This window comes from Podarcis filfolensis (genome assembly GCF_964270895.1).
Source record: "Podarcis filfolensis genome assembly, chromosome: 6".
In the NCBI taxonomy this organism is placed as follows: Eukaryota; Metazoa; Chordata; class Lepidosauria; order Squamata; family Lacertidae; genus Podarcis; species Podarcis filfolensis.
Genome location: NC_139609.1, coordinates 41,766,696 through 41,777,970, shown reverse-complemented (window position 1 = coordinate 41,777,970; position 11,275 = coordinate 41,766,696). Strand labels below are relative to the sequence as shown.

General features: G+C 40.1%; 1 protein-coding gene across 8 annotated transcripts in view; it reads right to left on the bottom strand.

Moving 5' to 3' along the window:
- Positions 1-1,270: 1,270 nt before the first annotated feature.
- The window catches only part of DAB1 (DAB adaptor protein 1), a 639,464-nt gene continuing 629,459 nt past the window's right edge, over positions 1,271-11,275 (bottom strand). For all 8 annotated transcript variants that reach the window (XM_083619364.1, XM_083619365.1, XM_083619366.1 and 5 more), the window contains one exon: positions 1,271-4,686. Coding sequence is in view for 2 of the 8 variants with exons in the window: in XM_083619371.1 (XP_083475497.1) it covers positions 4,642-4,686 (45 nt within the window). In the remaining 6 variants the exon portion in view is untranslated. The remainder of the gene's footprint in view (positions 4,687-11,275) is intronic.

Here is an 11,275-nt window from a genome sequence, read left to right as displayed (position 1 = left end):
CTGTTTATAGGCTTTCCCCTCCTTTTAAAACTTTTGACTGGGGTTCCCTTTTGGAAACATGAATGCACTGAAATGTGGTTGGGTCTAAGAGAGCTATGAAATTGGATTATGGAGATAGCAATTTATAAGAAGAGATATTTTGCTGCTAATAATGCCTCAAAGAGGCATGGCTTTTGAGTACATCATTTGTTTTATTAGCTTTCTGATAAAACTTTTTGAGCTTGATAGATGGGCTGCAAGGCAAACATTTCCATGGAGATAAGACTATTTGGAACTGAGAAAAGCTAATTGCTGGACAGTTGTTTCATTAATGAGCCTGATATCCCTTTCCTGCAGCAGAATAATTTCAAAAGGAGATAGGTAATGCTCCTGCAGGGAATCAGGAAATCTCAACAGGGTATCTTGTGTTATTTCTCACTGCCTCACAGATAAGAGAGAGGCCATATGATGTATATATTTCTGTTTATAACCAATTCTGTTTACAACCAGAGGGGGTAAAGTTGCATCTTCCTGAACACACATTTATTTTAAACCTACAGGCCCCATTGAGATATCATCTCAGAATTACCTAGTTACTTCTAAGCAAGAAGAGGCAAAAATTAGAAGTAAAAATATATCAAAACTTAGGCCCAATCGGATGCCTTTGTTCTTTGCATACTTTTTAAGGCAAGCCCAATTGTTTTTAAAACTATGGCTTGCACAGATAGCCTACACTGGAGGTAGCCAAGGTTGGCTGGGGCTCATGGAAGTTGTAGTCCAACAGCATCTGGAGGGCACCTGACTATCTGACCTACATTGTCTCAGGACAGTGATCATCAGTAGAATTAGAGGAACAAAGGAAGTTGTCTTATAGAAAGTCAGACCATTGGACCATCTAGCTTAATATTGTTGACACTGACTGACAGGTGGCTCTCTGAGGTTTCAGGCAGAATCCTATTTTATTTTTTTAAGTATATGAATGTGTCTTTATTCATTGAAAAAGGCTTGTGAACACAGTGCATTGCATATGAGTGGTTAATGATCAGTTCTGTTGGGAATGCTTAGCTTTTGATGGGAATTTGTTATATTAAAAAGTAATAAATTATAAAACCTGTTAAGATCCAAGTGGAAGAACACAACATACTAGCAGTTCACCGCAACCTGCAAATGTTATCATATTTACAAAAGTACAATTTTATGGTATTGGGACTATAGTCAGGAATGGACAAGTGGTCAACTTTATATTTTGTCTATCACATTCAGCCTGCAAAAGAATGAGAGCAAATAATGCTTATGATTTTAAATGTTTTTATTTGTAACAGTATTACATGGTGTGTTACAGAAATTAATGGAAAATTTCTAAAAATTTGTTGGTTTTTTTCTGCTGAATGCATTACACATAAAGTTAAGGGTGAAAAAAAGATGTTCAACAAATGGTTTTCCTCTGAGGTAAAGTTAAAGTAGATCTAGAAATGTACTGCAAAAAACAGTCATTTTTATCTTTCTTTTCTTTATTAAAAAAATACGTGTCGGAATGCAGAAATCAAAATGAATAAAGGTAGAGAGTAAACATCTTTGCAACGAAGGTGCCCAGTACATTATTTGATCATAGGTTTTGTCAGACAGTTGAATGACTACGATCTATCAAAATATTTTTTTAATGACATGGTTGGAATCAAGACAGTACAGGATGGTGAGTGGGATTCCCTGGTTTAAAATTTAAAGTGACAAATTTAGTGCTAGTGAAGAGCAGGATGGGGAAAGCTTGTTGACTCCCCTGAACCTATTATGTATCTATCAAATGGTACAATGTAGGCTCTGATATTATCTCTCTTCTAGGCTATGGCAAAAAATGAATCTTCTGATGGTGGAACAGGGTAGCTATGGAGTCTCTTGTTTCAACCCCACCCCACCCCCCCCAAAAAAAACCCACAACCAAATGTTTACATGGAGCAAATTTCTTTGTGAGTTCTGATTTTGATATCCCAACTTGATTCTCTTTTATAGCTACTGTGTAGTATTGGTTACATAAACTTCTCCCATCCTGGGAAGGTTCTTGAGAGTCGTATGGTTACAGAAATCTTCAAACTATGATGTGAATGCTTTGGTCATTAACTGAAAAGCTAATGAGACCACAACCTACTCCAAAGTTTTATGAAGAACTGAAATGTCACCTTCTTCTAATCCAATATCCCAACACAAAAATGGTAAATAGTAGGGTTGCCCTATTTATGGAAGCAAAATTCAGTATACAAAAGTTGAACTTTTTTTTAGGCAATCATCCTCAATCTTGGACATTTTACCAATTTCCCGTAATTCCCCCCCAATGCTATTTTCGCCGGGGAATTCCGGATGTTTGGCAACCCTGTAAATAGCTTTGTTAAGGAAGAATGTAGCATTTCCTATTAAAATCAATAATTGGAAGATTATCTAATAAGAAAATGTTTTCATTCAATTGGTTGAACTGAAAATATACAATCCCACACATTTTAAATCCTACTGGGAATATATTTTTTGCATCTTTTGTTTGATGTGAGTTTGCCAGAGAGATCCTGACAATTAGAACAGAGAGGAGAAATGACAGGAACAGTGCATCAGATCTCACTTCTTTGATACTGAGCCTATCAACATCTAGTGTATCATTCACTCACTGCTAAAGCACACATTCAGTATATATTTCACAGGTACTGGCTGGAATTAGGAAATTTAGTTGCCAGCACCACCAAATCACCATCCTGTTCCGCTTTCAGCTGTGTGTGTAAAATGCTTTCATTAAACCATTCAAACATATGGAAATATACAACTCCAGGCCTACACAAATCAATGGAAAACACACAGAAACCTTGGTGTTATGATCTAAAAACAAAAATCTGCATAACCCATTAAGCAATTCCTCATTTGGGTTCATTAACTTTTTTTTTTTAGTGCTAAACCACTAAAATTCAATATATTGTGATCTGCATAGGAACTTCAGGAAAACACATTTGACCTGTATAACAATTCTCTGTAGGCCAAAAATATATAGATTCTTTATGCAAATTATGTGCTAAGGATAGGAACCAAACACTGCACTTTTCTTACATAAATGTTTAAAAAAGAGAATTTTTAAAAAGTTGTTTCTGATTTGTGTGTAAACAGTTTTGAATTTTTATTTTCTAGCTATGAAATGGCTGTGGAATGTACTTTTTTCCCTTGAAAATGTACAGTATGTAGTAATATTTGTGTCATAAAAGCAAGAAAATAAATCATGTGTTACCCATCAACTTTACTAGTTGCTGACAACCTAATTGCTGCTGGGAAATGCACTTTATTATAAGCATGTGGGGGGGAAAAACCATACGAGATGCAAGAGCCACAGACTGGGGGTTTCCACACTTCCAAAGTACTGCCATTTGCTACCTTCTCTACAGTGTCATGGCATTATTAAAAGAACTCTCATAACATTTTATATTTACAAAAAAAACCTGGCAAATTTCATTCAAACTCCTTAAAGCCATTTCCCCTTAAACATTTAAAGAGTTTTATGGTAAGTTTTTTTTTCCTTTTTAATTTCAAGTTATAAAATAAAAATCCCATTTGAATTTTTCTGATGTACAAAAAGTGATAAAGATGAACAATTTGATCACATAATCAGTTTCAAAATTCATGCCATCTTCATCTTGGTTAATAAAGTCCATCCCAATCAAATCCAGAAAGCATACTGGAAGTATTTGGCAAACAATTTTTTTTTCTCTCTCTCTCTTCAAAAATGGCACACAGAGAAGAAAAACACTTGTCTGCATAGCATTACAGCAGCAAGATATCAAAGAAATAAAAAATATTCCTTTACTGGTCTTTGTTTTAAGAGTCCCCTAGGAAATAACACTGTTAAGTCTTTTTCTTCTTCTTTTTCTTCATCAAAATATTTGATGTCCTTTTCTACCCACAGCAGAAGTATTCAAAACAAAAAAGCAGCATTTCATCTCTTTGATGTACTGTAATTTCAAAAGGTCCATTTGGCAACGTTTCCCAATCAAGATGGATAATCAGCAGAATGGCAATCCATGGTTTCAAGTTAAGGATGATTTTCACAGGAGGCGTTTTGCTGCTAGAGTCTGTCACCTGTCTGTAAGAAAAGGGATAGAATGGAACACTCAAATACTTTGTCCCCTACCTTCAAATATGCCATTATAGAGTAGTATTGGGCGGCAGCGGCGGGGAATACAGCCAGATCAGTCTAATATGGTGATAAAAAAGTCACCATATTATCAAAATGTGCAGCCACAGAGCTCAATGGCTGTAGAATTCATGATTTTTTTCCTGTGTTTTTTTTATATTATTAAACGATTAGCAGTCCTTTAACAGATTTGAACTGATTACTTCCATAATGTGGTGCACTTGAAATGGCAAAAAAGTGACAAGGCGTGGTGGGAAATGCTGGATAGTTGAAACTTGAGGAAAGGTTTTGCTTGGATATCAGGACTGTGGAACAAAACAAAAGTGTCATGTTCTGCCATAGAGAGTTGCCACTGGTTGCCAAAATATTTTGCTTGTTGAACTGATGCAGTGAGGTGATTATCCTTTATTAGATGAGATCAACTGCAAGAAAATGTGGGAGCCAAAGGCCTGTCAAGGCTGTAGTTTTCTGTTTGAGTCTTGAAGCACCACAAGCGTGGGTCAACGCTATTTCTTAGGTCTGTTGATCTGGGCATAGAGAGGCTCTCTTTCCTGGGAACAATAGAAAGAAATGTGAATAGAGACAATTCTAGTCATTTGTATCTAAGCAGCAGATTTCAGGGAAGTAGGTGAGTAGAATAAAAATGCTAAAGAAATAGCATTTTTATTATTTTGCATTATGATGATGTTTGAAAAGGCAGTAATAATATAAAAGGATTCAGCAATTCCACATCGTTTATTAAAAACCCAATTCATTGTTTAAGTTGAAATGATTATAATGAAATAGAATTCATGTACATCTCACAGTACAGTTGAGACCAGAAGAGGCTAAGTTTGCAATTATTGTTTTTAAACACACGGAGCAAATCGGCCCATTGCCCCCACACCCTGGAAGACGATTCAAGACAGCTGACTAAATGGTAAAAATATTATATTTATTAAAATGTAGCAAAATTAGAGGGTCTGCCAGTTAAGCAAATAATTAAGTGTAGGCAGGTGGAATCGATGAATGCATATGAGAGAAGCAACCCTCTATCTCATGGGAATGTAAGTCATTGCATTGTGAGTTCCCCAGCCAAGGACTGGGAGAAGAATCTCCCTTTTTGCTAAGCAAGCCTCAGATATGTGAAACCCAACCAGCACACCTGACTCCTCCTGTGGAGCATTCATCATGATGTGCAAACCACATCCTTAGCACTCTTTCAAGTACCAACAAACCTCAGACTATGGATGATGACTCATGAGTGCCTATTTACCTCCATGATGCCTCAGGGTGGCAGTGACATAAGATCTTATCTCTTCTTACCTGCCAGCACTGAATGCCAAACAGACAAGTTAACCAAAGCACCACAAGATACCCTACAGTGCGAAGTAGATAAAAACAACCTAAGTCCCAACCAGGGGCTCCCTCTAAACTCCTTCTCTACACCCCCCCAAAAAAGTGGCTAGGCAAAGCCCACTATAGAGGGGTAAGACAAAATGAGGGAGTAGGGGGCGGCTAGTGTCTTCGAAGCTACAAACATGAGTCTGACTAAACTGCGGGAGGCAGTGGAAGACAGAAGTGCCTGGCGTGCTCTGGTCCAGGGGGTCACGAAGAGTCGGACACGACTAAACGACTAAACAACAACAACAACAACAAGGGGGCGGCTGTGTAACTTTAAATACTGGACTGGACTGTCCCCTCCCATTACACACTCCTGCTCAAATGACTAGCTGTCCTCTCCCCCGGGAGAAACCAGCTTGAGTCTCTATCAAGTCCAAGAAGGTGGGTGGATGAGGCAAATTCACCCCTGCTGAGAGCAAGGTCATCATTCAGCTTATAAACATGCAGTTTTAGTTCAGAGAAATAATGACAAATTATTTTCCTGTACTCCAGTTAAATATTTCACATCTTATACTATGAACTTTTCTGTTCGCGCATTCTAGCTATTAGATGCAGAAAGGCTTCACTCCAAAGTCAGTGTAGGCTTGATTAAAATAATAATGGCTAAAATGGCGAAACAATGGATGGTGGTGAGCCAACAAGAAGCCCAATGCACCATGTCACCTTAGCATTCCATGATATTATACAAATTCAAAATCCAAATAAATGTTAAGTCAGTGATACCAGATATATCAGTAGAACTACCATGTAATAAACACATTGCAAGCATTGGCACGTTTGGCTATAGAACTTCTTAAAGGATCTAAACATTTCTGTAAATTGCCCTGGTAAATTGACATCAGGATCTTGCCCCGCTATGAAATCCTGGTGTGGAGCAGTGCTGTAGGACCTATGCTCCATCCTTGCCGAGTCCAGCAATGGGCACATGCAAGTGATAAAAATTCTGGAGAACTTGAAAGCTTGCTCACAACTTTGTGACATTTGGGTTGGTCTTGACAAAAGTAAACTGTGATGGGTTATTTCCAAATGGAGTGGTGGTGTTGGTGGTGGTCTGAAAAATGCAGATTATTTTTCTTTGTAAATGACTAATTTAAAATTCTGAATTATATTATGGAACTCTGTTTGCAGGGCTTGTAAGGAAAAAATGAATGAGTTGGAGCATGTAACAGCAGCATATTTTGCATTCCAATCCACAAAGTATTCACTTCTCAAGAAGAAGGGCAAAGGTAAGCATACTATATCTTGTCTTTATGGGTAATGGATTTTTGCTCAGGCAAATGGGATTTCTACTTCCTCTCCCCCCTCCCCCAAGCTCCCACCACCCCTAAATAATCTGCTGTGGAGGCTAGGGGACTCTCAACAGGGCACAAAGTTGGGGGTGGAGGGGGCTACAGAAGAGAGTAAAGGGAAGTCCCATCACATCTACTATTCTGATGTTTGATCTTGGCCCATGAATCTGTAGCACCTATGCAGAGAATCTCAGCATTTCAAATCAGGTCTTATTGCGCACATAATGAACATTATGTCCATCATCATATTTACCCCAGTATGCAAGAAAGAATAACAATTCTATTCCAAGTTTGGGGACACTTCAAAGATTATGCTTACATAGATTGCTGCTGCATAGACCACAGACAGACACAATTCTGGCTAGATTACAATACAATAGTACTTGAAAGAAAGACGATTTGGCCTCTAGGCTTCATAAATTTTGATGGGACCTTTCACTCTGCTCTGGTGTAATCCTCACTTTATCCTTACAATAATGGCCTTGAAGTTTCAGAAAGGATCCAGCTATCTGTTGTCAGTGAACTTTGGGTCATACCTTTAGCAGTGAATAGCAAATGCACATGGTTGAACAAATTAAATTAAAAAGCCGTTTATCACCTTATAGTACCAGAGGTGCATGAGAAGTAAATTAGAAGGGACAGGAAAGAATATGTAAATAATAAATAATGCCACGATCTTCTTTTATCTTCTTTATAGCCTTTGCAAAAAACACATTTTTAACAAGATTGTTGCACCTCAATTCCCATTTCTTAGCTATCAAAATTATCCTCTAATTCAGAAAGTCATTGCTAAGGCTTCAGCTTAAAAATGATCACAAATAGGGCCGGATTTCGGTTTGATGAGGCCCTAAGCTACTGAAGGTAATATGTCCAGCTGTCCTTTGTCAACAACAAATTGTCACTGTTTTTTATGTTGAATATATGCTATATGGTAATTTATGGACCTAATAGGTATCTAAAGCACATAACAAAATATGTATTTTGTGGTTCAAGGACCCGATCCCCCCCCAAAGTGGAATGAATACGCAAGGACATGTGATATAAGGTTAATGGGCAAGAAAAGGCCACAACTTTATTGATTACAGCAAGTGAAAAGGTATTGGCTTAGGCATTGGATTACGTCAGCTGACTCCACCCCCTCAGAGAGGGGTGAGTCTGAAACAAGGGGGTTTATTCACCAGTAGGTGGAGCCTGTTGATGCTAATCCAACTATAGGCTCTCCCCTGATGTCACCGAGGGTCGTGCCATGGCCTCCCGCCAAGCAGGCATCGGACAGAATACACGACTGCCAGATTCCTTTAACGGAATACCCAAAAATTGAAGGCATAGGCGATGGCCACACCTAGCCCTTCAACACCACGACACATTATTCCAATGCCTAACCTACCCACCAATACCACAAAAGTTGTGACGATTGCTACGAGGTAGGCGAAAGAACCAAAAAGCCTAATGCCAAATGGAAAAATTCCTACCAGGCCCCCCAGACAACCAGGGCGACCAACCTAAGGTCCATAGCAAGGCCAAGGGAAACTAAGCCCTGAGCTCAAAGGGAGTGGAGGGTGGGTGAATCGCGATGGGACAACGAAGAGTGAGGCTGAGGAGGGGCTGGCGCCGCCGTATTAAGGCTGCTATACACGCCCCCTCGGAGGCACCTGGTTGGGTGCCTGCCGATGGGCGTGGGCGCCAGCCAGGTAAGTGGGAGGCAGGGGGCTAACGCCCCCTGCTAGAGGCGGGGCTCGGGCTCCTGCCCACAACCACTCCCCTCTCTTCAGGAGGAGAGTCTTTATCAAAGTAATTGTTGAACTGAAATACAATTAAGAAGTATATTTAGTAATGAAATAATTATTAAGCTCTAACTGTATGTAGGTTTTATTTTATTTGTTTTTATATTTTAGAAATGAACATCCAGGTTTTTTTTCCCTTTAACTTTTTTGGGGCCCCCCAGAGAGTGGGGCCCTAAGCTAGTTTAGCTTATATGTAAATCCAGCACTGCAAATAGCCTTTATGTAGCTTAGCTTTACAACTAATAGTACTGTTTGCTCCCATTATTATTTTTCTAAGGGAACTACCATTCTGGACCTTTTCTTCAAGCTAAAAGTATTACCAAACACCTTATATCCATTACTATTGTCCCTGTATTCTTTATTATCTTAACAGAGACCATCCCTTTTTGCTAGTGGAAGCCAACCAGACAAGGTGATGGGCAGAATTTTTCTTACTGATGTATGTAAGGCTGGCATAAAAGATGCATTATGAACTTAAACTTGCAATTCTCCCAAGGCTGCTTTGACCTCTGCGTTCCTATGTAGATTTTAAGCAGAGTGTTTTCCTTCTGGCTGGCTGAACAGAAAGTAGAATCTCAGCTGATGCATTTCAGAAAATAAGTCTTCTGCTTCCTGATCATCCAGTCAGAAGGAAAGCCCTGTGTTGAGACTCTGCTGCAGAGAAAGAAGGTCAAGGAATCCCAAAGGAGTAGCACCTCAGTCAAGATTGTAATGTATCTTTTATACTACAAGCTAGGCTTCTTTAGAGAGCCAGATCCAACAGCGGAGGGGTAGGCGCAGGGCTGTTCTGCTTCCTTATGGTGAAGGGACCCTTGTGTTATGTACTCATTAATAACAGCTGCTATGTATAAAAACACTATATGTTTCTAAAGTTCTCCTTTGCACTGGGCTTCATGATGAAAAACAAGCCTCTAATTGTGTTTGCTTGGTTATCCCGTCCCTATGATGAGCTCATTTACAGTACTCAGCATAGCAGGACATAGCTGGGCCAGTTTCACCTACAGTAAGTGGGTTGTATCTGGCCACTGTTATCCTGTGAGACAACAGTACACTTGGCCCAGGGATTGGGGGAAATGTGCTCACTTCACATTATAATGCAAACCTATCTAATGTGCCCTCTGCGAATGAATACATGAACTGGAAAAACGGGAAAACAAAAGAGACAAAAACAGACAAATTTCACCATTCATAGTTCAGCTTGGCAGCCCAGGACTAGCTTCGAGTGTTCACAGAGAATCAAAGTGCTCTGGCGTGTTGGCAACATTTCTGAAAATGGGGCCTAGAAAGATAAGCAGCACCTGAATCAGGCCTCCCCCCCCCTCCAGGTACTTTTCAAAATACTGTATAAAGATCTGTAATAGTGAAGCCAATTTATTTATGCATAATTATTTCCCATGTTATTTGAAGGTAGACCATTGACTATAGTTAACATATGCAGTTCCTCCAAGTATAGGTCCAAATATGTTAAATGACAATAGGCTCACCTACAGGAAAGACAGGAAACTAAGCACCATTGTTCTCCTATCTCAGTCCAGTTCTCCTCAAATTGAAGGTTCTGCGCTACAGGTGGCAACCTTTAGGCAGCAGCCAAAAGGAATGTGTCAGAGGGTAAAAACTGCATGTGGCTGCTGACAATCCTGTTGGGTTCTGACAAGTGGGATCATCTTTAAGGATGGTCCTGGTTGCAGGCAGGCTCCCAGGCCGGTTCCTCCCCCCCTGGCATGGGCGCAGTAATGCCATCATGCCAGGGTGGCACCACGTTAACCCCAGCTTCTTGGCCAACCACTTTTGGGGGGGGTGGTATAAAAGTGGCAGCATGACACGTGTCAGGCATCTGCTTCACGCTGCTGAACACCCACCCTTTATTTTAGATGTCCTCTGGCCTTGCATTGGACTTTTTGGTTGGTCGCCTATCTTGGGATGGGGACCAGGTAGGAATTTTTCCATTTGGCAGATTGGCAATGGCCACTTGGTTTTCGCCTACCTCGTCACAACTTTGTAAGGTTTGGCGGTTAGGCATTGGCTCACTGATTTGTGGGGGAGGGGTCCATTGACCAAGGGTATTCCGTTAAAGGACTGCAGGGCCTGGATCCTGTCCGATGTCCGCTTGAAGGGCTAGGGCCAGGCCAGGCCTCTGGGGACACCAAGAAGAACTACAGGTGGGTTCCCCCGATGTGGCTTCCTCTTTGGGTGGTTTACCCTTACAGACTTCCTGCAAAGGTGGCAGGAGTATATTCCTTTGCTAATACTGCTCACGTTTCCGTAATTAATAAAGTTGTGGCCTAAAATTTTGCCTAATAACCAAAATTCTGTGTCAGTGTGAATTTTATTCTAATGAGGGGCTGGTTTGGGGGCCTTGCCACGCAAACTGCCTTCCTGTAAAAAATCCTGCTATGCCGTGATGGATAAAAGACTGTAATACTTTTGAGCAAATGCTGCCTTTTCTTCACAACGCTAGCCAAGTCTTTGAAGAAATATAAATAAATGTATTATTGCTGTTTGCTGCCTCTGTCTTGTGATCCACAAATCTACATTCTCTGAATTGAAACAACGTGCTACTGCCTAAGAATAGCGCTGCACTCTTGCTTTTTTGCAATTTCAGTGAATGTATTAAGACATCTGTCCTGGCTTTTGCTTTAAAAAACCACAGCAAGGCAAACATTTTGCTTATCAGTAGATTGCAG